The sequence below is a fragment of the Anser cygnoides genome, chromosome 4 (assembly GCF_040182565.1).
Source record: "Anser cygnoides isolate HZ-2024a breed goose chromosome 4, Taihu_goose_T2T_genome, whole genome shotgun sequence".
Classification (NCBI taxonomy): Eukaryota; Metazoa; Chordata; class Aves; order Anseriformes; family Anatidae; genus Anser; species Anser cygnoides.
Window position 1 is genome coordinate 53,391,632 of NC_089876.1, and position 27,222 is coordinate 53,418,853.

The 27,222-nt window shown below is 39.8% G+C and overlaps 2 protein-coding genes and 1 long non-coding RNA gene across 18 annotated transcripts in view; 1 reads left to right on the plus strand and 2 right to left on the minus strand.

Annotated features, from left to right (window-relative positions):
* The window catches only part of SH3RF1 (SH3 domain containing ring finger 1), an 84,033-nt gene extending 75,742 nt beyond the window's left edge, over window positions 1-8,291 (minus strand). Inside the window, exons 1-2 of one of the 3 annotated variants that reach the window (XR_007168148.2) lie at window positions 8,124-8,291; window positions 7,003-7,492 (exon numbers count right to left, since the gene is read on the minus strand). Coding sequence is in view for 2 of the 3 variants with exons in the window: in XM_048076229.2 (XP_047932186.1) it covers window positions 7,003-7,389 (387 nt within the window). In the remaining variant the exon portion in view is untranslated. The remainder of the gene's footprint in view (window positions 1-7,002; window positions 7,493-8,123) is intronic. The other 2 variants (XM_048076229.2, XM_048076231.2) reach the window with 2 other exon arrangements.
* A 25-nt stretch (window positions 8,292-8,316) lies between these two features.
* LOC125184319 (uncharacterized) lies at window positions 8,317-21,778 on the plus strand. 4 transcript variants are annotated; one of them, XR_010831521.1, is made up of 5 exons: window positions 8,317-9,481; window positions 9,558-9,639; window positions 10,257-10,359; window positions 15,904-16,148; window positions 17,781-21,778. It is a non-coding gene; the product is annotated as an uncharacterized lncRNA (long non-coding RNA). The 4 variants fall into 4 exon arrangements; XR_010831522.1 differs by having other exon boundaries at window positions 8,318-9,481; window positions 15,904-15,990; XR_007168151.2 differs by lacking the exon at window positions 17,781-21,778 and having other exon boundaries at window positions 15,904-17,767.
* Window positions 21,779-21,921: 143 nt separating this feature from the next.
* Window positions 21,922-27,222, minus strand: part of NEK1 (NIMA related kinase 1) — a 43,558-nt gene continuing 38,257 nt past the window's right edge. For all 11 annotated transcript variants that reach the window (XM_048076221.2, XM_048076218.2, XM_048076223.2 and 8 more), the window contains 3 exons: window positions 25,254-25,387; window positions 24,841-24,973; window positions 21,922-23,247 (listed from right to left, as the gene is read on the minus strand). In XM_048076221.2, coding sequence (XP_047932178.1) covers window positions 23,234-23,247; window positions 24,841-24,973; window positions 25,254-25,387 — 281 coding nt within the window. In that variant the 3' untranslated portion in view covers window positions 21,922-23,233. The remainder of the gene's footprint in view (window positions 23,248-24,840; window positions 24,974-25,253; window positions 25,388-27,222) is intronic.

Consider the following 27,222-nt stretch of genomic DNA (forward strand, 5'->3'; position numbering starts at 1 on the left):
CAAGGCATCTATTAGTTTGTTAAGGCACGTCAGACAGGGTGAAGTGATCTTCACGAGCTGGGAAGGTGAGGAATGAAGCAAGTGCAGATCAGAGTACTTTCTCCGAATGTGCAATTCTCCCACTTCAGGGCTGCTTACTTCCTGAAATTAACCCACCTCACCTCAAAGCAGGCATTCTTGGTCCAAAAAGCTGCTCTTAAAAAGATCCTGGTTTGGTTATATGGAAAGAAACGCAAAGAAATTAACGTAATACAACCAACCCAAGAATTCACTACTTATTTTCTGAGATGAAGCTTTTCTGTCTAACAGAGAGGCATCTGATTGGAACTGAGACACAACAGACGCACGCTTTCCTTTGTGCACACAGGAAAAAGGTGCATGTATGGACAGAGCTGACCAGATGATATTTCAGCTTGAATTACTGAGACATGTTCTTATCCACACTACAGTATGTATATAGTCAGTGATTTAAAGGAGGAGGAAGAAGAAAAAAGTGTTTACAACCGAAGGAAGCTAACCAGTACAGCAGTACTAACCTGTGCCTTATGCTCTTCGTTCATTTAGCAGATAGTCATAAATACCGTGAGTCTCTGCAGTCCAGATACTTAAACAGGGCATTTTCTTTCTTATTACTTATTTTATTGCCCTATGTTTGACACAGTCAAGGATAAGTTCGACATGAGAAGGAAGGAAGATATGTTTCCTTTTCCTTGGAAGTAGTACGCTACATAAGATCAGAGGAGATGACATATTTGAATAAAGGACAACAGCGGAGCCAAAGGAAAGACTGAGGAAGGTGCTAAGCAGATCCTAAGGAGAAGGCACTGCAAAGGGAATTCTGCTGAAAGATAACCATCTCAACACTGAGAGTTCCCGGTTTTATTGTTACAGCAGCGGTTTCAGGCCTGCTGCTCTCTGCAGTACCTATGTGCACATGAAACACAGGTAAGAAGAAATACCATCTGAAAACCATTTTACTCAGGTAAAAGAGGGGAAAAGAAGGATTTCTAGCTGAGCCCCATTATAATCACCCTCCGCAGCTCCTCCTACCTTACACTACACCTATTAAGCCACTGAACAAGCGGCTTTCCAACCACAAAAAGCTGGGCACGATGCAGAGAGAAACACAGCATTAGCACTGCTGTCACTTTTTTTAACCAGACCCCAGACCACCTCTGTAAAGCAACTGGATTAGCATTTGATTCCTATGGTACTAGGAGAAAAATATATTTTTATTCCCCACAAAAAAGACTGGTGCCCTTTACGAGCCCATTAAAAATACAGGCTTTAAACTTGCTTTTTGTGCAGAAGTTTAAGTTCCTTGAACGATCAAAGAGGTAACCTGTAACCCACTGGCAAACTGCAGTGGAGAAAGACACCATTTTATTTCTATAAGCTGTTTTAAACGAATCTACAGAGATGGAAGAATACTAATATTAAACCAGGAAATGAAGGGAAATGGGGAGTCCCCTCTTCCTCCTGAAAACAAAGCCATTACACAGCACCGTCTTCCACTAATATGAAAAAAATAAAAGGGCATCAAAAACCAAGTTAAAAGGATTAAGTACCACACTTCAGAACTGGCAATTGGTTTTTTAGTTTTTAAGTAAACCTACTTCAACACCCATTTTTTTTTTTTTTTTTAAGTAAAGGGATTACACTAGTTTCTCCCTATTTCACCAAGCAGATTACTGTTAGCTTGCAGTGAAGGATTGCTACCAAGGTTCAAAGTGCAGAATTAAGCATTTCAGTACTACCAGCATCACTCACATCAGACACACTCTTTTCAAAACACACTCAAATCTACACACAAGTTTTCCAGTCGGACACGGAGAAGAACACAACAGCAGCTTCCAGCTATTTTTAAGTGTCTGGCTTTGCTTCAGTGAGGCATTTACTTGACTGCCTATCAAACATCCAAAGACAAAATTAAATCTTTTTAACAACTCAGCACTAGGCACCGGCCCATCGCTGCTACAGGAAATGGATTATGAACAGCTCTTTAGTGATCTGGAAGTCAACTATTTAAAGAGTGAACAGCGGTTATCTACTGACCTCAGCCGAGACTGTGGACCCATTGTAAAACACACCATACATACATCCAAAATAAAAAGTCAATCCATGCCCTGAAGAGTACACAGTTTAACCAGCACGTCAGACAAAGGAGGTACTATCAGTCATATCTGCAGATGGGAAGCAGGCACAAAGACCTCTGCATGACTCTGTGCAAGGTTATAATAGAGGTCTGTGGCAGAGCCAGGAACCAAGCCCGGAAGCCCTGAATCCTACACCCGTGTCTTTAGATGCAGAGACAATTCTTCCCATTGCTTAGCCTCCTCTTTACTTAATTAGTTATCTGCCAGAGGAAACACATTAACGCCATGAGAGGCGGTCTGTTTTCCTTTTAAAATTTAATGGCGATGATAAATATATCTAGCTTAACATAGGATACAAGAGTGTTACAGAGGGGTGATTAAAATTGTACAAACAATTGTAGATGTAAAACCAGAATCTGTTATTTCAAAAAGCGTGAGAGGAACTAAAAGAGCATATACATCATTTAGAGATAATTCAAAACATTTTCTAATGATCGCTCCTGAATACAAACAGGTGCCTACCTCCGCATTCAGCATATGAAAGCTCTTAATTTGAGAAGCTGCACCTTGCTGCTCCTTGCCTTTACAAGAAAGAATACACGCAGGAATGCATAATTAGAACTGAACAGACAACAAAAAAATGGACTTGTAAAAAAGATAAAGGAAGAAGCAAATTGTGCAAATACAGTCTTCAATATCAGGTATCATCAGGTAATGATTTTCTAACCTATGAGCACAAATACCCATCATGAAACTAACGGCCTTAGCAGCACGTTTCCACAGCAGTGTTTTTTGTGAAGCAGCATACTTTATAGCCTGATCTATCATCACAAAACGGGCCTCTCCTAAGAGTACCTGACCAGCATATGTTTACCAACATGACATTTCTAGGCACCAGCTCTTGTTCAGAGCCCAATTAAACACTTGATCCAATCACCTTGGGTGTTGAGTTCAAATATCACTGCTGGGAAAAGAGGACCTAGATCCATCTTTTTTCCTTCTTGGCATTAAAGCTGCTCCAGCAGTTCTCAAGAAAGCCTACTGGACAGCAAATGACCACTGCAGCTGGAGCAGTACAAAAACAGGACTTTAAAATTTTGCTGCTACTTTCCTGGGTTGCACCAGCCTGAGAATGGAAGTGGGGGTTTACAATGCAATACAACACAGCTCAGCATTAGTAGAAACCCAGGGAACAAGCTTCTGTTTGTGGATTTTCCTTTTCTCCTCAGTTTAAAAGAATTTATTGCAAACATCTGAGACATTGGTGGTTCTGAAGGGAAGATGTTTTAGGAATGCACAGAGCTAGAATTTATTAAAGCAGTGAGAAAGCTCCCACAAACATATGAATGAGCATCTGCTACTAGCCTGTAATGTTCCTCTACCTTCTCCTTTCAAGGAGACTTTCAAGTGAGGAAGTCTTGGCTTTCCAGATTAAAAACAAAACAACAAAAAAAAAGAAAAAGCTTTAGGACTTTTCCATTGTCTGCACTGCAAGATTTCTCCATAAGATTTCTCACTGCCATATAGTACAATATACTCAAATTACACCATCAACACTCATTCAGCATAAGCATCAACTCTATTAGGCTTGGCCAATTTTTGAGCTATTCACACTTTTCCTATTGGAAAAGAAAAAATCTTTGAATCCTTTACTTATCTCTTCTGGCCTACGCTTGGTCCAGAAAACAGCTGAAAACATTATGGAAAACAAAAGAAAAACAAAACATTCTCAACAGCGATAAGATTTCAGGCTATCTACACAACCCCACTCTGGATTCTGCTAAGAAGACAGCCCTAACTTCCGAAACTACTTGGACCATAAAGAAACTAGCAGAATCTGTATGTCTTCGACACATACAAATTCAAGAGGGGGGAAGAAAAAATTAAATATGTATCAATTAGAACATTCTTCAACATTTCCTAACTTATGCACACAGCTAAGCTTATGACTCCTGCAATAACCATACCCTTGTGAAACTGCCACAAGGAACTTAAGATAATACCCACTTGACATACTTTGTGGAACTGACAAGATACGTAAGAATAGAAATTTGAAAGCGAGCACCCTCAAGTTTTCATGCATTCTCTTTAAGGAAAGAAGGCTCACGTCATTACACAGCCCCTTCCTTAACAGAGCCCAGTAACTTGCTCCTGACGACCAGACCCAAGCTGATTTAACAGCATGCTGCAGTTCTGACAGCTCTTCCAAACTGTCAACCTAGCTGAAGGTTTTCACAAAAAAAATTAAAACAAAAAAGTAGTGAATTAGCATCCACACCAAAGGGAAAGCTGCAGCATGAGCTCAACCATTATTTGTTCTCCCAGGCAAGCTGGCTGCTCAGAGCACAAGGGCTGGGCAGGCAGCAAACAGAGTTTCCATCAGGTACAGCACTATGCTGCCTTTGTCCAGCTGGTAGCCAGGGAAAGGTATGGAGGGTTTTCTGCATCAAAACAGAACAGAAAATAAAGAGTTTAAGAACTTGCAGTGAGCAATTGCAGTTGTAGTGGTGAGAGACTATACAAGTTATAGAAAGAAACAGGGTTACTGCAATGGGGGAGATAAAAGGTGCAGGACACGTTAATCCCCGCCAGCCCCCAGCTTCATTACTTCTAAGACACAAGGAACCGTTTGTTTGTTTATTGCCACATGTCACCACGTACACACAGAGAAGGCAATATAGGTAGTACCCTGAAATAACACGGCTGGCAGTTTCATAGTCATTGATACAGTTCAGGAAATCACGCTGCAGTACATGCTGAATTAACCTTGTCTGAAAATTATAGCATCCTCTGAAAGGGCATTTATGAGTTTAGTATTACTTCAGGGTATAACAGAATGTTTATGACTTGACAGCCTTCATCCACATTCACTTCATTTAATGTAACAGCAACTTTCATTTATTCCCCTTCATTGTTTCCCTTCAACAAAATTAGTTTAGGAATTCTGACTCTGCCACTCATCTAGAAACAGGTTTTCCTTCCCAGCTCCCAGAGAGAAACTATATTTGAAACCATCTTTAAGGTGTAGTTAACGAAACAAACAGGGCATTCACTTCAACGTTGCCCATTCAATTGGCATTTTGTTTTCTGAACATGTTTTCATAAACCCTTTTCATATAGAAAAGGGAAAAATTGTTCTTATCTCTCCATTCTTATCCCTGAGAGTAGGCTCATGTTCTTCAAAGTACTGGCTTCCTAGTAAAAAAGACTCTGGACAAGACAAACAAAAGATGAGAAGATCATCTTTCCCTGTCTCCCAAAGGAAAGAAGACAGGAGAATGCCTGTGTTACCCTACACAACTTGGAAACCCCAGAAACAACGATGTATTCAGACTTTCTGTAAAATGCTGACGTCTACCCCTAATATACACCAAGTATCAGTTAACTGCATGAGGAATCCACATGGTCACAATCTTAACGGCACGTGGTATAACAGAGCTAATGAATTGAGGCAACATTCCATATGTTATCACTTTCCACTCTGTACAACATCTGGAAATGCAAATGTTGTACAACAGGATATTGTGGAACATTTTTAAAAAGAGAGATAATATTTCATATTCTGTTTCATAATTTTTCTAATAAGACTTTGAGAAACTCCAAAGTGCGCTCATTCACATATGCAGTACGTTGGTACACCAGCAGCCTTTCTGAAGGAGAAGCAGTCTCTGAAAATACGAAGTTATTTACAGAGGTCTACACGATCATAAATAATTAAGTTACATGAACATTTTGCTTTGCTTCAAAAGGAAGGGCTTTTGCAAATGCAAGATATCATAGCAAACTCCTTAAGATTCTGGAAATGACAGGACAGTTTCTGATACTGAAGCTTCCTTACAGGATTTTTTTTTTTTATGGTTTACCTTCTGGAAGAAGAAAAAATACATCATCTCCCCCCCTTACCAATCAGTATATATACACAGAACAAAACTCATTAACAGGATGTGGCATTATCATTATTTATTTATTCTAGAGAAAAGAACCTAATGAGATTACCAAGCAGAGAAAACAATGCGAACTTAAGATGCGTATCTAAGATGTTTGAGACAGATTCTAAACATATAAATACTTCTCAAGACGAATAAGCATAAGGTTTCCTTCATTTGATTTAGTTTACTTACCATTCAGGTATATCTTAAAATAAAGACTAGTCTTGTCAAATGCACATTTAAGCCCTCTCCTTGGAACTTATGATTTTCTTCTTGTGAGGTTTAGAGAAACATCCTAAGTCATTTTGTAATTTTGTTTAATTTTCATGCAGGAATTCAAAAGAGGCAAGAATCCTAAATGGGCAGCAAGATCTTTTAGAGAAGCCAATCTACCTTGTCATTAGACAAAACAAAGAAAGGTCAGTCATCTCATAAACTGGTATTTCCTGATAAGGGCTCTAGAATAGATCATCATAAATGATTATAAAGCACAGTGGAGTCTACAGGTTGCATGGATCCCAGGAAGGAACATGAACACAGACATAAGAATGTTTTCCTATCACAGCACGTGGATTTTCTAATCACTTCAAAAGAATAATTTTATTTTTTCTTCAAAGTAAAGGGCAAGGACTGAAAGTATAAACAAACTTTCATTGACTTCAACAAGAACATAACTTCCTTGCTCATGTTTAACATTCACTATATCTAGAGGAAGTTTACTGATAATTAGAATCATTACAGAAAGTGCAGGAAACAAAATAGAGTCTCTAATAAGAAAGTATTATCCCTAGCTTATTGGTATTTACATAGCAGTAAACCAATACTGATAAGAATACTAATGTGTGTCTGCTAGACATCCACAATTCTCCAGAATAACTCGTTTTGCCATACTTACTGCCTGCCCTTATCCTGAAGCAAGGGACATCAACTGTTTTGAACCAGCGAGGGAAGAGATGGCAACAGGACTCGGTACTCACCCGAACAGGAGGGCTCCGCGCTTGCACCCTTTGCTGCTGTCCAACTTGCGAGCTCGGCAGCTCCTTCGAGCCACAACTAGCAACAGTGGTAATCGGGACCCTTAAAGCGTTTGTGCCACCCGTCCCACCGCCGGTGCCAGGTTTCCGAGGCCTCTGCTTGATGCCATCCAGTAGTCTGACAAGCAAAATATTACTGGGGAGCTCATCAACGCCGCAGTCCACCAAAGTCCTGCACTCGGGGCACCGAAGCTCATTTCGAGAGCTGACGATGCCCAGCAGACAGCGCTTGCAGAAGGTGTGCTGGCAGGGCAGGACTTTGGCAGAAGCATCAAGGCGCTCTAGGCACACAGGGCACTCCAGCAGATCCAGCAGAGCTGATTCATCCATTTTCTTCGTATCACTTAACCGAAAAAACAAATCTTCGCAGAATTTGGGTGTTTTGAGCGCTCCAAGGCTATCATGTTACATCCATTCCTCTCCTGGCCGTGCTCTGAAATGTTTTGAGGGAAAAAGGCATTAGGAAGCTGAGAAAAGAGTCACTGGGACTATTTCATCTGGAGATATTCCTACAAGGCGCAAAATAAAACACGTCTACTTTAATTCAGCGTTCAGCTTTCAACAGATGGGAGAAAAATCACAACAGCAATAAGTAATAGTCGTGATGTACATTCACGTATCTGTTTACTTGAAGTACTGTAATAAATAAGGAGGGCTAGGGGTTTTAAATCCAAGTTCTCGAGCACTTTTATTCCCCGCAGCCGTGCCCTCAGCTCGCTCCCACACGGGAGCTGCCCCGCACCACACGAACAACGCTCGTTTTTCACGGCTCTCGCCTCTCACATCTGTACCCCCGGGCGTTTATCTGCCAGAAGCTTTTTTTTTTTTTTCCTTTTTTTGCCACGAGGAAAAGGCGGAGGTCCTTAAACCGCAGCTCGGGCCGAAAAAAAAAAGAATATATTTAAAAAAAAATTAGAAATTTGGATTCTTCCCCCCCCACACCCCCTCCCCAGGAGCGGGTACGGCAGCCGCCCGCGTCTGTCACGGCCCCATGGCGGGGGGCGACCCACCGCCCCCCCCCGCCCCGCCGGCGGACCCAGTGCCCCCCCGAGCCCGTGCCTCACCGTGGGGCGCCGCCGCCGGCCCCAGGGGCCCCGCTTTGTTCCCGGGAGCCGCCACCGGTGCCTCTCCCGCCGCGGCAGCGCCAAGGCTGCCGTCCCCTCCCTCGCCTTCCCTTCCCTCCTCTCCCTTCCCCGCCCCGCCGCGCAGGGCTGACGCGGGGGGCGGCACCGCCCCGCCGAGGCCGAGGGGAGGGCGGCGGGGAGGGCGGCCCCCAGCCCGGCCCGGCTCGGTGTGAGCCGCCTCCCCTCAGCCGCGGCGCCTCCCCGCCCGGGTGGGGCCGCGCCGTGATGGCCGCCCCTTGGGGCCCGCCAAGTGCGGCCTCGGCCGGGGCCCGAGCTGGGGCCCGCGGCTGTGAGGAGGAGGAGGAGGAAGAAGAAGAGGAGGAGGAGGAGGAGGAGGAGGAGGAGGAGGGCCTGTCCGGCCGCTTGTCTGCGGGTGGCACCCCCTGAGCCGCCGAGTGGGGGCAGAAAGTGCCCCTGACAGCCCCCGCTGAGGTTATCCTTCGTGAGGCGGTTCGCTGCGAGGCAGCTCATAAATAAAGACGTGAACCCTCACGCAGGCGTGAACTGATGGTAAAACGGCCAAAAGGAGTTGTAAGAAGTCGCTTTTTGAACCAGGTGTGGCACCCTGCCTGTGGTGGTGCCTGGCCAAATGCCCAAGTTCGTACAGGGGCTCCAATTAAACATCGCCTCTGCTTGCAGCTCCGAGGGGAAATAACCAGAAAGCCTCCCCGTATGTTGTTCTGAGCGGCTCAGGTTAGCCATTCCAGCTTGTTGCCAATCCTTCTGAAAGTTATGTGCATATAAAAAGCGGTTTTTTGTAGGTCGTGAAGGTTCGTGTCAGTAGATTGTGTGGTAGGCTTAGCTGTTTTGTTTGTTAGCTGGGTTGTTCCCTGCAGAAGTGATATTCTGCAAATGTTAGGATTTCCAAATATATGTGCACAGGCCAAATACGTCTTTAACTGCTTTTTATTAGTAGGAATAGTAAAAGTTATAAATATCTACAGTTCATTAAGGAATAAGGCCTCCTCCCCCATAAATTCTGGAGTTTAGGAAAACTGATGCAGATGGGGTTCTGGTCTATGTCTGCGCTTTGCAGGGAGTATTGTAACATAAATAGAGGAGAAGGGTATGAACATTTGATACTTGGGAATATTCCTGTGTCTCGCAGTATTCCTCTCTCTTGCTGTGCAAGCACTGCTGCTACAGAAGGAATGAGCAGTACGTTTGAGCTACTCGCTTGTTGAATCTATGCAGAAGTGCTTCTCACAATTAATTGTCGCTTCTGGCCATAGCTTCTCAAGATCTCATCACGTTTGCAGGGCAATGGTTTACCAGCCTTTACAGCACAGCATGCTTTTGTAAGTGACGCAATTATTGTTGTCTGAACTCAGTTTGTTGCCTAAGGAATGTAAAATATCTACTCAAACAGTAAAGGCATTTACGTTACAGGTGGTGGACCAGAAAAGCAAGATGAAAGTTCAGGGAAGCAGGATAAAAAGATTAGCCCTTTATCAAGGTTAGTCTCTGAGAATGTTTTCTGTAAAGTCTGTAAAATATTAAATATGTTTTAGTATACTAGCCAGAGCAGTAAACATTCCGAAGAGTGTCAGATAAATATGTTACTTCCCGAGCAGCAGCAGTAGTTAATTTTCAAACAAACATAATCTGTGTAAAAAATCGTGGGTGTGCATGCCGATGTACGCCACTGCCCTCTTATGGATGAAGTGTTTTGACTCTGCGTGGCTGCGCTAGGCTGACGCCAGGACTGAAAGGAACAGAATTCCTGTTATATTTAAGCATTCGTTCATTTCTGCTCCTGCCACAAGCAGGGAACTGCACACTTTGCACAGTTTTACACGAGGAGACCTTCCTTCTTGAAACCCTTCCGTTGTTATGTACAGTTCATTACTTAGTACCAGTTGTGCAGGGACCTAGCTGATGCAAAGGAGAGGTTGCGCAGGGCGGAGAACCATTAAAAACACAGATTTGTGGTATGAGGCCCTCCCGTTACTTGATCACCAGATTTCTACAATTATGATTTTAATTATTTTTGTTTTTGTGAAAACTTTTTACACATTTTTGTGTATTCTGAAAGTTAGTTTTCAGGTACAAACTTTTTTCTTTTCTCTCCAGTGTATGCTGTTTCTCTTCATCGGTCAGCCACTGGATAAAGGAGAAAGTGAAGGGCAACAGGCAGAAGAGAACAGCAAAAGACAAAACGTCAGTAGCACAACTGGTAAACCTGATTTCTTATGAACATGTGTTCTCTATCCAGCGTCCTTGGGACAGTACATCCACTATGTCCTCTGTGCTTCTTCCCTTTTGCTAATGCTGTCTTGTTCTTCTGTAGGCCAACCACCCTACAGGCCTTCCCGCATCTTCAGCCCTCTCTGCCATCACAATCATATTTTTTATTCCCCTACACCCTACTGCAGTAATTCATTTTTCTGTCACATTTCCAAGTCTCCTTAGTTCTTCCTCTGTCTTAAAATGCTAGACAGCATATGCTGTGCCTGGCTCTGAGCAACATTTGACTAGTCGGGAAGTTGGCAGGCCAACAAGAAGAGATAGTGACCTCTGCTGCACCTTCTTCTGTAGTAGGGGCATTCGATTTTGCTTGTTTCTGGATATGACCACTGCTTTCCATAAAAACCTATAGAATCTTAATATCTTTACAAATGTTCTGTCAGGTTTTGCTATTGAATTACAAACAATTGGGAAGAGAGGCTGACAGATGCACTCCGTGATCATTTGCATCTAGTTTCTTAGGAAATTTGACTAAGAAATAGTATGAGATGTTTCAGAATAGGATTCCACTCGTTAGCTTGCAGATCTTTTGAAATGTGCAGACGTTTGTAAACTAACACACTAACAAGCAAAAGCACTAAATGCACTGAAGTACTGGAGTAATTGGAGGCTGAGTAGGGGATGCTCTGGCCTGAGAGAATAAACAGATGAATATATATTTATTTGTGGATTACATCCTCAAAATCTTGAGATGGCTGCAAATCACATAATACCAAGGTAATAAGAATCACGGAACAGGGGTGTTACATCCTACCAAAAAGAAGTGTTAAACAAGACAGTGTTCTGAGGGAGTCATAGGCTGGATTTTTAATTTTTTTTGTAGGTTCAAGAATGAATGTTAACAATATTATTTCTACTGGGAAGTACAAGCATGCTTTTGTTTTAAGATCCACTTCTTCATACTAAACTGTTTTTATAGCTATTTTTTCGGAAAGGATGATGTTTCCCCATTTGTAACTTCCAGATTAGCCTATTTTTCCCATGGCACATTGATCTCAAGCACAGACCAGAAAGGTTAATCTTATTTCCTCAAAAAATGACCCCTGGAGATGCAGTGGAGATTTCTTTTCAAAGGCAAAGCTAAACTCCCAGTGACATCAATTTACTAAGAGTTTACCATTGATGCCCGTGCTGATGTTGCTGTGTTGCTGCCTTTCGTAGTAGCACATACAACACACGGTGAAACATGGCCAGTTTTCTTCAGTCTCTGGTGGCAATGGGCAAGGATGTTCTTTGATGACTCTATTCCCTTTTCATATATTTTTGGTTGGTTTTGTTTTGACAACAAGATGGCTATGCTGCAATTAGTGCTGGCTTTAAATTGCCTTGGTTACTGTGAGCGTGATTCTGACAGCAGGGAGCTTAGCGTGGTTGATATCTATCCAGGCAGTTTGCTTGCAAACTGGGTTCTGTGCTGCCCCTGCTGCACTTCAGGTGTTGTGAACTAGTCGTAACTAGATCAATGGCTTATATTTGCGAGGAGGCAGGAGAAATGGGTTGATGTGCTTTCAGTACATTTTGGCTTCTAGTTTTACAGCTTTATTCAGTATTCAACTAGGCACTTAGCTGAGAGCACAGACAATAGCTGCCTGGCTGCGTCTCAGACCTGACAAGACAGAGATGACATTTGAATTTTGATTACTTTTTAGTTTCCTGTTTCCTTGAGGAGGATGTCCTTTGTGTACAAACCGTGTTAGCTCTCTGTGACAAAGTGAAGCTGGGATCTTACCTTTGCACTTACCTTTTCTCTATTTGATGCTTTTGCAATTACTTTTAAGTCACAATGAGACAGTATGGCACAGCTACAAATACAAAAGACAAAGTGGATGTGACGTTAAAGAATATATGTATTACAGATCCTCAGTGTTCAGGTGAGCTCCCTTATCTCACAGCATTTTCCCCAGTTTAGTCATTGGAAGATACCTACTGGGCTTCTGGGTTTATGTTCTGCATAGCCTAGCTACAGTATCCACTGCTGCATCTGCAGGAGAAATTCCTGTGAGGACAGAGCGTGCCAGATTCTCTTCTCAGCCCTTTCCTAGGTATCTCCCAATCTGATTCAGATCTGCTCTCCTGAAGATTCATACGTGGATCAGGATGCAGTTTAAGAATTACTGACTGACCTAGACTTTTTGGAACACTTGCGTGCTGTTTTAGTAGTTTGCTAGATTGTTAGTGAATTTTAAGCTATTAAAAAGCTATTAATTCCCCACTTGCAAAGGCTGCATACAAGTCACAGGCTAAAAATTCTTGATGAGCTGACACCCGTGTTTCATAATAGACGAGTAAGCTGACAACCATATAAATGTTTAAATAGAATTATTGTGTTAATGAGTCTAGACAGAGATCGGGCACGACTATATCAAACACCTTGAGTAATAACATGTTGGAGAGACTAAACTCCCATTTTACCGATGTTTGAGGAACATTGTGACAAATGTTTGGAGCATTCAAAGCACAAACAGATTAGATGAGTTACAGGGCCCAAACATTTTTTTTTCTTTCTAAATAGGGAAAAACATAATATGATAAAGGATATTCAATGTTCATGAAAGTTTACTTAGTCTCCATTACCACACCTTATTACATCATTACTGTAGCATCTGAAAGAAGCTGAATGTCTGGAAACTGGATGCTTGGCATGTGTATGACTTGAGTGAAAAATTGGGTATTAGACAGGAGGAGCTGGAACTGCTGAGAAGAGTCAGAGGCACTTTTGCTTGTGGACTGTACAGAGGAGGGTTTGTTGTGGGCATTGAGAGAAGGCTGTATCTGTTACATCAGGTCTACTATTCCTAAATTCTGTGTTTTATTGTATTTTATATTTCTGGAAAAGCTCCACTGTCTCTCTAAAATCCTGTGAGTCAAAGAGAGTCAGTAAGTTCCACGAATTGGAAAGGATCCACAGCATTGTGCTGTTTTATCTAGTGGGGTAGAATTAACCCTCACAGAGCAGACATCCCTGGCCAAAGCCTCAGCGGCCTACCCTCAACAAAGTGTCCTCTAAAAAGTAGCAGGCTGGAACCTCTGACTGTCTTCACATTTTCACACCAAATCTATCTTCAGAACATGCTAGTAAGCACCCCCCTCAGTCTTTCTAGATGAGAAGTTTTCAAGTCCACTTAGAGGACTGAGAGTCCCACAGGCTCTTTAAAAGGTGATTTAGAAATGTTATTTCTGTTCTCATGCCAAATAACGTGTTGTTTGAGCAACTGCACGACAACATATGAAAACTCAGACGTTTCTTCGGGTTTTAACAAACACCTAATTCTAGGTGTCTAACTCAGTTACTGCAAGGCTTCAGTGCATTTACAGAGATGTAACTCATAAAAATAGTTGTGCTTTTGTCATTAAAGCACATCTAATGACACCTGTCATTAAAGCATAAGAATTATATAGCAACAGCAAGGCTATATCCAAAATGTTGTTTGTATGTTTTTATGCTGAGTCCTGCAGTTCCTCCTACTGACCAAATCAGGACATCTGTTGGAAAACACCACACTCCCTTCACCTAGCTCTCCTCTGCAGTGAAATTTGGTCAGTCTGGATTTTGTCCCAGAACAGAGCCTTGGTGTAGCTGTGCCATACTGCCAGGCTTAGGAGCAGGGGCTTGTAAGATGCTCCAGGATAGATACGTGACATTTTTCTTCATGAAACTCTTGGGTTTTGTAGCTTGTTCGAATTCTAAATTAAGCCATTTTAGAATTTTCAGTGCTGCAATAGTTTGGTAGCTTGCCAAAAAAAAAAAAATCTGATAGAGCTGTAATGCTAGTTCTTAAAAGCATGCTCAGCTAGTTTCTTCAAAAAGATTTACTTCCTTAAAATAGCATTTTCCTAATAAAAGTGCTTGCTGGGCAGAGCTATCTGACAAGCAAGTAGAATTATCAGCATGTTTACTTTTCAAACTTCTCTGCCACACTTACACAGTTCTGCCGTGATATCAAAAATACAAGTGATGCAATGGGTTTTGTAAGAGTTTGTTTATGAGGATATAAAAAATTACAGTATGTAATTTAAAATGTACTATGCACTAACAATTTAAAATGCACTAATGCTTTCATCGAAAACTAGGGAAGGCAGTGGTGTTATCCCAAGGTAAAGCAATTTTTTTTTGACTGAAGCATCCTTTTCCGGAATGTACTGTCAGATACAAAGAAAGCAGAACAAGTTATTCTTGCACTGTCTAAAAGGTGCAGAAGCTCTTTTCACAGCTTCAGATATCTGCAGTTTCTGGTATACTTCAGGAAGGATATAAGACAGAGGTTTGGATGTGCTCAGTGTACCATCCATGTACACGATTTTTGTCTGTGATGTGTTAGAAGCAAAGAGCAGGGATTTGCAATGCAGCCTGACTCTCAGGGAAAAGCCTCCTGTATGGAGCACTGGAAAAGTTTGAGTTGCACTGGGATGAAAGTAGGTGAATAAAGGGACAAGTTCCCCACTGATTTTCTGCAGTTGCTGTCATTCTGCTACCACAGTTCTTTACAAAGGGGGGAATCAAGACAAAAAAAAAATCCTTTCCTTGTTTATAATAAGATTAAGAAAGTGAGATAAATTTATGGAGTATTCATGGCAGTACTTTGGATTTCTTTTGTAAAGCTTGGGACTTGGCTTTTAAGTTGATGAAGACATTGAGACACAAAATGAATTCTCTGAGGCTTCTGGCGCTACAGGGCTATATAATCACTTTGGGATTGCCAAAGTTTTTTTTTTTGTAGATTTGTGTCACTTTCACTCCCACACATCTGGCAATGGACCTCTCTGCACTGGCTTAGTTGAAAATCTTATCTCATAGATCATTACTAGCAATAAATTCCAGCCTTTGTGCTTACTTATACTGTCCCACAGCCTAGAGTCACTGATTTTGTAGAACTAGGAATTTGGTCTGTAAAATATTTACTCACTAAAAAAAAAAAACATCCCTCAAAACCAACCCTCTAGCTCTTTCTTTGTGAAGCCAGCTCTGAAAATGTAAATCATATCAAACTGACTCTCAGGGCCAAATAAAACAGGCAGCTGGATTCCATCCATGTAGCTAAGAATCAGCCCTTAAATACTGCTTGAATATACACTTTATATGAGCTACAGTAAAACTCATTTTCGAGCATTATTTTCCCACATGTCCCAGAAAACGCACACAGCAACTCTCTGCATATGGATGTGAATGGGGCACAACAACAGGTACGTGTGCCAGAAACCTGTTAGCAAGCAGCACGCCAAATGGCTAATGCAGCTCTACCACCATTCTTCTCGAAGGTCACACCTACCCCGTAAACAAAGGATGTATTTTTAATCCATGTCACAGTCCTTAAATATAGCTAAGGCAGCTGTGGTCAAAATGGCTGTCAGCAAATGGTCTGTACGAGGTGTTTTCCTGTGTGCTAGTTCCCACTAGTCTGTGAACATTTTTCTGCTATTGCGTTCTGGAAGCATTCTTATGTATGACATTTGTTGTGCTGTTCCTTTTTTACAGGACAGCGATGCGGAGCGTGAAGGCAGAGTTCCCTCATACGTTGAAGACTGCACCTGATGATGACAAAGACCGGAAAGAGAAGCGCAGGCAAGACAAATGAGGGGAGATAATGAGTGGCATAGATGTGGTTATTTCTGCAGGATAAATTACGTGATTTGCTGGGGAGGAAGCAAAGGGATAATTCCCAGGACTAAACCACAGATCTCCAGTTTAGTGACCTATCTCCTGGAATACCCAGGACCAGGGTGAGTAATGACCAGAAACTATTGCAGAGGTGGTCTCTAGGTGTTGGGAGAAATGGTTCAGAGAAGCTGGAGATGCCAGGTACTCTGTAATATCCCTCCATTTCTGAGCATCAGATGTCAGAAGAAAAACTGGCAACTGGCAGATGATTAAACCAGAATATTCTCCAAGAGTCCTGACAATCATTCAGGAGTAACTAACTTCAGCAAAAACATGGCAGAATAAACAACCAGGATATAAGTAACTTGGAATGCCTTCCCCTTTTGTTTTCGTAGGACAGCAGGGCTTTGACTTCAGATAGTGTTGTAGTGTTACCATGTGTCATGACACATGGTTGTTTAACCAAAATGCCAGCTTTCCCAGACAATAAACCAAGAATGAACTTTAACTCACATTTTGGATTTTTTTTTTTGCACTTTCCCAACTGAATTCTCCTTCTGAACGCATGGAAGCGTGTTTATTAACCAGTCCTGATATGTATCCAAATCCACTGCCATCCAGAATGAGATTAGGGCATTACAACTGCTGCGGGAACTTCAACTCACTTCCATTGACTTTAGGAGTATTAAGTCAGAAACAATACTGTTTTAATGCCATTTTTGTATTTACTTGGCAAATACTGTTGTCAATTTAAAGATTCCCATGGGAGGTGTCAAGAGGTCACTGAAATTTTCCTGGGTAAGGGAGGGAGAGTGTTTGAAACCTTGGCCTCCCTGCTGCTTCTTTCAGTGGTTTTTTTTTCATGTCATTAGTGCTGTGCTCGGCACTTTTCTCCCTGCTTCCATTAGAAGGGGGAGCGAGTGAATATAAAAATGTTAGGGAGAAATGGAGGCAAGAAACACAGAGAAGGCTTCCCTGCTGTTTTATTGGACTAATTCTAGGCGTCGGTAACAGTAAACTTTCAGTCACAGAAAGTGACTATATTGCCCAGTATATACAAAAAACTCCCAGATGCTTTCAGCTCATTTTGTTTCCAGTTCATTTTATTATTCTACACAGTCTTCTGTCCAAGGATCGCAAAACCTTCTGACCTCTTTGTTATCCTATAGCTAGGAAATACAGTTAGTTCCCTAAGGATCAAAGCGTTTGGTTTCCAGATATGAAGTACCTGCAATTTCCATGAACGTCAATGTAATTGCAAGTGAGCAGCGTATCTGTCACACACCAATAAGGCAGAAATGCAGAATCTGGGGGCAAGGAGGGGAGAAACACCCCACATCCTACAGGCCTAGTATGCAAGGCTTCTCCATTAAAGCTGAAAATGCCTGAGATGAGGTACCAAAGACAGCTCTGTAGCTGAGTTAGATGCAGCAGCTATAGGAAAAGATCCGATATGTTTCAAACTATGTGACTCCTCTAACAAGCCCCAGTGCTTTGCCATATGACAGAACAAGCAGTTTTTCAATTCCTAAATTTTTAAACTGTCAGTCCCACTAATCAGAATAACTACACGTTTCTCACAACTTTAATGGCTGCAAAAATTTTGAGAGTTTTGCCAGCAAGTGAAAACAAAACCAGTGTTTATTAAGTCCATGAAGACTTGGTTCATGCAAGAGAAATATTCTACACTACACACCTTGTGCTCCTCAGCAAGCCTGTTTCACTTGGGGTTCATACATAATTTTCTCTTACAGTCTTACACCATCCTTGACCGATGAGCTTCAGGAACTATTACGAAGTGGTCTAAATCATGCTTCCATCTGTTGTGCCCCATCCTGTTGATGGAGATTACTTTCACTGTGGCACAATAAGCAGAATGGACGATGTGCTCAGATCCTTGCCAACCGCAGCTGGGAGTCTGGTGACTTGTCTCAAACCTGCTTTCTCATTAGTTTAATCAAAGATGCAATGCTTTGTGCCTAAGTGTGAGGGTGGGCACGTTTCATTTTTCCAGGCTTTATAATCATCAGCAAAGGAAAAGAAGAGGCAGCTGAGAACGGTAGCATCTTAACAGATCACGGTGAGATTTGGCAGAACTTAGTTGATAATCTCTTAAGCTTGCTTGAAGTTTTACTGGGAGAAGGGGGAGCTCATCACAGTGCTCATCCATGCTCCACAGCTGTATGTAGGGCCAGATACTGGCACTGGAAAATGAGTCCATTACCCATCTGAGCAGCCTAGTTAATGCAGTATCGCTGCATGGTTAACAAATGCTGTAGGCTGGGATTGAACTGTGCTCCCTTTCCCAGCTGGCAACACTTAACCCCGATGTCTGTTAAAGTCAGAATTTGCTGGAGCCTCTTCCTGGACAAACAAGATTGCCCAATGTAGAGAAAGCAATAGCGATCATCTGAGAAAAGGAAGCACTCCGGGGAATTAAGTGAATACAGTGAGTTAAGTTATTCAGGGCACTGTGGTCACTGACGTACTAAAGTCCCCAGAAGAGGATACTGTACAGTGCAATCAGGCTTTTCAAAAGCTGAAGAAAATACTGCATTAGTAATAGCTAAGAATCGCATTAGAGATGTTTTACTGCTGTGGAAAGAATTTTTCATGTATGTTTACTAATATTTAGAAGGCCTGTGTTTTTCTAATGCTTTAAGTCTTTTAAGCATGAAACACTAGAAAATACTAACATTTCTTACAATTAAAAAGGCATGAAACTATTGCCGGTGTATGTCCAGACTTATACTATAAAGAAGCTCAAATGCTATGGTAATCTTTGCTTAGAAATCTTCCCTTAGAAAATCTTCCCTTAGAAAGTTTGAAGAACAAGGCTAAAATACTCCAAACTAAAATTTAAATTCTCAAAACTAATGTCAGCAGGAAAGGATCAACTAGGTGTGCTACAATAATGGCAAATTAGTTGCATTTTACTATTGTCTTTTAGATAGCTTTATCAAGAGTTGTTACAGCTTAATACAGAGTTTAAAGAAACTATGACAGCTAGAGCAGTTTATAAAAAGGAGACTGTCTGACTTCAGCAATGATCGTGTTAAGATATAGCCCTACAATAGAGAGAGCTGTTGCTAATTATTAATATGTCAAGTTTTCTGTCTTTTCTATATCCCTGCGAAGTCAATCAGTTATTCAGAAGAAGGCTATGTGCCTCACTTTTTAAAAACTACTCTGATAAAATTTAAAATAATTCTAGCAGAAGTAAACCAACCAGCAATAAGCACTGTTGACTGCTGATGGGGAAACTGAGAGAAGGAAAAAATAGCACCCCTGAAGTACTGCTGGAGATTTAAAATTTTATCAAGAAAGCTAGAACTGCAGAATCTTTGCCTAAAATTCGAATTACAAGTTTTATTCCATATTCAGGAAACAGCAAAAATGCCTGCTTCATCCCTTCCCCTACAGGAGAGATTACCGTTAGGACTGTTTGTAGGATACAGCAAAAAATAGGGTATGTCAAGGACCCGATTATCATTCCATTATACTCAGTGCACATCTGCATCAGCTCGAGCCACAATGCTATTTAAAACTGAGCTTTATTTTCTCCTAGCTGACAATAGTCCCTAAGAGAACATCCATCAGCCAAGCAAAAGTGAGTCATGCAACACCCCAGCCTCACATTTGATTCAGTCCACCTCAGGGGTGACTTGTGAAACAACTGTCACCGCCATCCTGAGGCTTAGCAAACACTGCCTCGCGGGAGTCTTCCCACTGTGCAATCCACCTGGTTGGGGCTGTTGGGCAACTAAGGTGAAAAAAAAAACTCTCTGAGCCTTCGGTTCTGTAAGTTTTAAAACTACGTAGTTACAAATTAAGTTAATGGAATTAGCTAAATCACATCTTGATTTAAAAATGTCCTGGAAATAAAACCTGGAAGAGTGCACCAGATCACAGGTGCTGAAGGCAAACAATTTAGCAGCAGCAGCCAAACTCCTATATATGCATATCACAAGTAACTACAAATTAATATGTCTTTATGGAAGCAATTCAATTAAGGTTTTAGTTGCTGAAGAAGTGTTTTTAAGACTCTTGCACAAGCCAGGCATTCAAATTGATACTATTTGAACTGACGAACTCATCAGCTCAACTGGAAAACATATCAACTTGGCAAGGCATTTGAAGTGCATATTGCATTAACACACATTTAATTTACAGGAAGAAGCTCTTTATGGATTTAAAAAACAGTATTTACATTCTGCAAATTGCTTCATCTCAACTGCTATGATAAAAATAGCAAAAACAAGTGTTCTAGAAATGGTAACAACCAGATTGTATTTTATGCTAAATCTTAGTCTACACGGCTCATGAATAAACAAGTTAAAATGAAAACTGAGAAAGCACACAATTCCTTGAATGGGAAGAAAGAAGTTTAAAAGGATTGAAAACCAAATTTCTGTTTGTCTTTGGTTTATCACTGCTAGCAAAATTAATTAGAGCCTGGTTTCATTTGAGAGTCGATGAGGTGCTTTTAGCGGAGAAAAGCGTCAGTTAGAAATGTAGGCAGGGGCACACATTGCTCTCTGGCTGAGGGGAAGATTGGCACCATATCCAAGCACACACAAGATCATAACTGTGCTAAAAATGGCACATTTTGTTTTATTCAAAATTCCATAGAGTCATTAGGGGAAGCTGGGCATACCGGGCCCTTCTCCTCTTCTCCCAGGAAAATGTTTGCAAGGATTTCATGTTGGATGCAAGTGGTGAAGGTGTGCTCTATCTATAGGATTCTACCTAGCTGAGTAACCTCTTTCTGCCTGTTTCCCTGTATTTTTGATTTGTCAGTAAGTAGTTTGTGAACAGCAATGTGTTTATTTTAAACCACTGAAGATCTTTATTTATGTGTAGAGGCTTCAGAAGATGGCATTGTACCAGGAAATACTTGTAAATTCTAGGATGTAGATGTAAGATCATTTCCACACTGATTCTGATTTACCCTCTACCAACTTCAGGACCTCACCACCATCCAGCGCCAGATCACCTTGCAGCTTTCCAGGCAAAGCTGTTACAGCGCGTTAAATAGGGATTTAAAATTTCAGCTAAAAGCATTACTTCAGCAGACAAACTTATTTACTGTGTCAATTTAAAATTCAGTCTTGGGGGATTTTCAAGGATATTCAGTATTGGTTGGCAGGTTTGAAGATTAGTCTTCTTGAAAAGCTGTGCACAATCTGTGCATATTTTTCAAATCATTAATTGATAAAAAGCTCTATGTCTATGAAGCTTGAAATCTGCAGATTACGTCCATATTTCTTACCAAAAGCAAGCCAGTAATCTGCATAAAAAATGAATGTCAACAATTATGTTATTTCCATTTAAAGGGAAGTAAACAAACTCCAACCTTTACCTTCAATAAGATTGTATTTCTTTGAGAAAATTCACTACTGTAAAGCAGAAGCATAATGAAATATACCATACTTTTGCAAGGCTAATCTGTATTCTTTGAAATTTAAGGGGTTTGGTTTTCCCTCCCCCCAAAAGGTGAAGCAAAACAGAAAAAGGAAAATAACGCATTCTTTATAAAATCTAAAGAGTGTATTTGCTAAATGTCACTATAATCAGTGGCTCCTGAGGATTATTTCACTCTGGATAATCTATTCAAAGACAACTGAAAAAAAGGGGGAAAAAAAAGGGAAGGAAAAAGAAGACAAGCAGCATAGGACAGAACCAGCACTGTTTCCAGCAATGATCATGTTTCTCATCAGACAAAGCAACAGCTGCTTATCAAGTACATATGGATATATATATATAAAAATATATCTATACATTAAAGGTAATTAAGTATTTTCGAAGTTTTCATTGTAGGTTCCCACGATACAGCTGAAATAGAATAATCTTACCTACATTCAAGAATTGGACACATTTAAAAAAACACAAAACTTTTCAGTGGGCAAAACTTTAATAATCATAACACCATAAAACAATTATACAAAAAACATGTACATATTTTAACAGTTCTAAATAATGTATATACTTGATTGCTCTTTGTGGAAAAGTTGACAGTTTTAGATTGTGACTGGTGTATTTTACAGCAGCTGAAAAAAATAGAATTTTTTCTTCAATAGGGCAGTTGGAAGTTTGACAGTTCATCTGATTTGTAACAGGCGACTTATTTTATGGATAAGCCAATCAAGCTTTTCCACAGATAATTTGAAAATAACAACACACCTAGTGTTGGCCCTGTATAGTACTGCGTTGACAGGAGAAACAAGGAAATGTGGGTCAGAATTTTTATTTTCATTTTCTTAATTTCAGGGGTGGTAGACATCAAGCTAGTAAACGTGAGCCAAAAGATGACAAGTATTACATAGCATTTGTGCCTGTGATATTTCATACCACCACCCCTGGCTGAGGGGGCCATGAGAGTAACAGTAAGAATTTAAAAACAAACAGGAGAAAAACCACCCCTTTCAACACTGTGCTATGTTATCATTGACCTGATTGCAAAACTTGAAGAACTAAATACTTGGGGTTTTGAGAAAGAAGAAAAATACCAGAAAAGTCTTCCAGCTCCAAATTAATTTTACAATCTCAAAAAAATAAAAAAATCCAAGCACTTCAGTGACTGAAATACCAGTCTGCCTTGATTTAGAAACACCATTAAGATATTTCAGATGACACTGGTTAAAAAGTGACAGATGCCTTCAAAATACATTTTATTAAGATAAAAGCAAAGTACTCAAATTGGACCAGTAGATTAAGATGTTACTAAAATACAACCACAAGGGTCAATAAAAACGAGATTTCTTTATGTACATGTAAAGAAGGGCTACTTTAACTATAGAAGTTAACAGACCTGGTACTTCCAGAACCCAGTAATCCTTCCAATTGCTTAACCCTACCAGCCAACTGTTGATATGGCAAAAGCTCTGGTTTACATTCTAAGTCTCAGTTTTGTATCAGAACATCTATATTTATTCATCTCCTTATTTCTTTTTGAATTTGTGAGATTATAGTGTATAGTTTTTAAATTTTGAGCAATGAACACATATGCAAGTACACACAAGAGAAGTGTATAAATATCTCAGTTTAAAAGGCATGTTTTTCCTCTGTTTCATACAGTCACCGTTCTTTTTTCAGTTCTTCTTTCTCCTGCCCCATGTTACATTTTCTGCTACGATTTGTTATTCCGCTGTGCAGACTTCAAAACACTGATATGTAAGACAGCACTAAGGGAATTCCTGAGTCAGGTTTATTCATCATTATCTGCAAAAATCACAAGACAGGGAAAAGACAGGGTAAAAAGGACACAGAAGAGAAAAACAAAACAAAACAGAAACACATAACCTGGAGTTACAAAACAAATTAGAAAAAAATAAGTAAAAGTACTTGAAGAGTATGAAACTTCTGAGATAGAAGCTCCTGAACATTCTTCTGTCACTTGTCCTCTATTCACCTTTATTAGAATCATAGAATCATAGAATATCCTGAGTTGGAAGGGACCCTTAAGGATCATCAAGTCCAACTCTTGATACCGCACAGGTCTACCCAAAAGGTCTACCCAAAATTAGCATAGTTATTTTCTTTAAATAACTGAAATGTAGAATTACCTTTTCTTTACATTTTCATATGCTATTACAGATTTGTAAAATACAGAATTAGAACCAAAGCTCTTAAAAATAGCCGCTTATTAATCAACATTTCACAAGATGAAAGTCAGCTCATTTTAATAGGATTCACTCAGACCACAGCTTACAATTTGTATGCCAACATTTTCAGGAAATTGCCACTTAAGCCTTTTAGTACTACCTTTTAAATATCCTTAAAAGGCAAAATGCCAAGGAAAAGCAATTGGTAACACTCTAGTTACCGTTTTCTTCCTGTTCTCTATTGCCAGTCCTCTGGATGGTTGATTAACAAATTGCTACAATCTATCTTTCCAGTGAAATAAGCAATTGTGTCTGAAAAAAATATTTTTCAGACCATTTTCTGTCATTCTTCTATAATGCAGGATTAAAACAACATGGTACTGGTTATTCTGACTGAACAGTTCTGTATCAGTAGCGAAGAAAAGCTGGGAATATATAAACAGTAATTTATTCTAGAAATATATATATATATTTAATGATTGTGTTTTTAAAATTAGTTCTTAAGACTTTTATTCCCCAAGCATTTCTATATAAAAACCTAAGGAATCTATAATTATTTGACCCTTTATTCACTTGCTATTGCAACATACTTGTAAAAGAAATTAAAAGATGCAATCTGTTCTAACCTAGGGAGGCTCCCAGCAAAGATAAATTCTCTTCATGCATTACTAAGCCACTTGAAAACTAAGATGGATCCTATCTCCACACTGATTTCTTCTGGGAAATTACAATTATAGAATAAAGAATCGTGAAGTTTTCTTTTCTGAAGATTATTGATCCTGGTTCAACACTGTAACTCATTAAAAGTAGCTTTGGAAAGAAAAATATTTTAGCTAAGAACTCATTAATTCCTAAACAAAATCATTTTTATTTCTGAAAATTTTATTCTAGACTTCCATCTTCCCAACCTGCATAACTGTTCTACAGGAATTAAATAATTATACTCCACCTTTCACAAGTCATCTATTATTGTAGTTTACTGTACATGAACATAATGTTAAATCAGAGTAGTCAGCATGCTTAATCAAAGTTTACATTGCATTTTGTTGCAGGAATAAAATGTGTTTTGTGGATTATTTTTTTTTTTAAATCAACTCAGCTGATCAGTATAACAAAGCAGATACACGTTTTAAAAGTATATTATAACCTTTGTATATAACCAAGAACAAACATAAGACAACCCATAATGGCCAGGATACAGTGAGATTACCTTCCTGGTAGGCTCCATCTGCCATGACTAGGTGAAGTATTTTGGCATACAGGTGCTTGTGTTCATTTCCCAAAATAGTTTGAACTATGGTTGAACACGTATCAATATTTTCATCTTCATCTTCATGTATAGCCTAGGAGAAAGGACAATCTATGAGGCCAAGCTTAAAATGGGTTTACAATTAAATAGTTCAAACTTATTAAATGCAGTCTATTGTTAAATCCAAAGCTTTCCTCTTTAATCCACAAGCATGGAATTTTCTATGTTAATATTTTAGTACATTGAAACAGAATAAAAGACTAAAAGAAATAAGCATTAATTTTAGTCACACAGTGCAATTAGTTACTGGCACAGCTCTAGATACATTTATCTTGTTTCCTAAAACATTTTCCACTTCAGCTTATTCCACAAACCTTTATTTTATCATAAACTTCAATGAATTTCTCAAAGCCTATTTCCTGCTCCAGGTTATATCTCAGCTCTTCCAAATGGCTGAATACGCTATCACATTCTTCACATTCACTGGTAATTTCTCCATCGCTATTATCTGTAAAGGAAAAACAAAAAAAGACAGTTAAAGAGACCACCAACATCAGAAAATTCAATTTTCCTTCAGTCTTCATGTTGTTGTCTGAATTTGACATCCACACAACCACTAAATCTAGTAAAAGCTGCTAAGCTCAGGAGCACGAAATGATGGAGGGCAGATGTTCTGAAAAACCTGCAATGAAATTGGGACAGTCCATGTCTTGACAGCCATTAAATACTGAATCCCAAGTGGGAAGCATCTAGCCAGCTCCTCTAAAACTCCACTGGTAGTGAGTGTCCTGGTTTTGACTGGGATAGAGTTAATTTTATTCACTGTAGCTGGTATGGTGCGTAGAGCTTTTGCTTTACATAGTAAAATGTCTTTTATCTCAAGCCACAGGTTCTTGCGCTTTTACCTTTCCAATTCTCACCCCCATCCTCTGCACTGGAGGGGTAGTAAGCAAGCAGCTCTGTGGTGCTGAGCTGCCTACTGGGGTTAAACCATAACAGATGGTTAGTCATAAGGGTATTCATACTGAATGAAATAAGGTAGTGGCCTCAAAGCAGGTTTTTATCTACCAAAACAATGTCGGAATTCAATATAACCATTCTATATAACCATTTTTAAGGTGGAACTGATGTAGGTAGGGTTCTGTGGCTGTCCTGTCCCGCTCTAGGAACTCCTTAAGAAAGCAGATGTCTTCTACCAGAAAATAAGGGTGTGCGTATTTAGAATCGTTTATTTAATTTCTGCACTGACATTCATCTTGTTCCATGAAGCAAGTCTAGAATAAACACAGTATTAATTTAGCTACAAAGTTCTTTCTTCATTTGTCTATGAATGAGCGCATCTCCGTCGCGTAGCAAATTCAGTGTGCCTATTTGTGCGGTAAGATGTGAGAGAAAAAATCAAGACGATTTTGTGTACACGCTACAGAAAGAAACTAATGCTTACAAACAGGTTTATAGGAGTCAAATATCAGGTAAGTTTAAGAAAATGAGATCTACTTAACGATACGAGGTAGAATTCCTATATAAAATCCTATTAGCAAATATGTTATAAAATGCAAACTGCTTTTGCCCAAGAAAAATATGTCCTCAATAAACATTTAAATTATGAGAGGATTTATCTACATAGGAGGAAAAAGGCAACTTTTTAGATATTGGAGCTTACATTATCAAATCTTTACTAAAACTAACAAACCCAACAAACAAACTAGTAACACAGTATTACCTGACAGGTCACAGACTTCATGGCTCAGTTTTCAAGCTACCACTTTAAATTCCTGATTGTGACTAAAGAAAACTATAATCCTGACCAAATTGTATCCCTAATTCAAGTATGAATAATCACATCAATAACAAATTATTATTGAAGCCAAAAGGAAAATTTGTGTATGAGTTCAAAACCCATTAACTGATTTCTAATACTGTATTTAACTTAAGCATCTTGACCAGATTTGATTTCAAGTTCTATCTGTTCCCCTAAAGTTCTGAAGTTCTTTCCCCCTCAATAAAGCCGCCTGCAATTCTTGTGAAATGTCATGAATCTAGAAGTTGGGACACTGACATCAAATACCATAACGCTTGCGACAACAACCACCACCACAGAACAGATGGCATTGTATTTTACCACTGTATAATATCAGCATTCTCAAAAAATGAAGGAAAATGGTATTAACTAAGTTTATTTTATTTTAAAGTACTTCCTAAAATGTATTATATAGATAATATCTTAGAGGAATATTCATAGATTTTCTGTTTGAATGTTGTTGTTAATAAACCAAACTGACACAAGCTATGGCTTAGATTAATTATTGGCTTTATACATCTTTTTATACCTCTGTTTCTAAA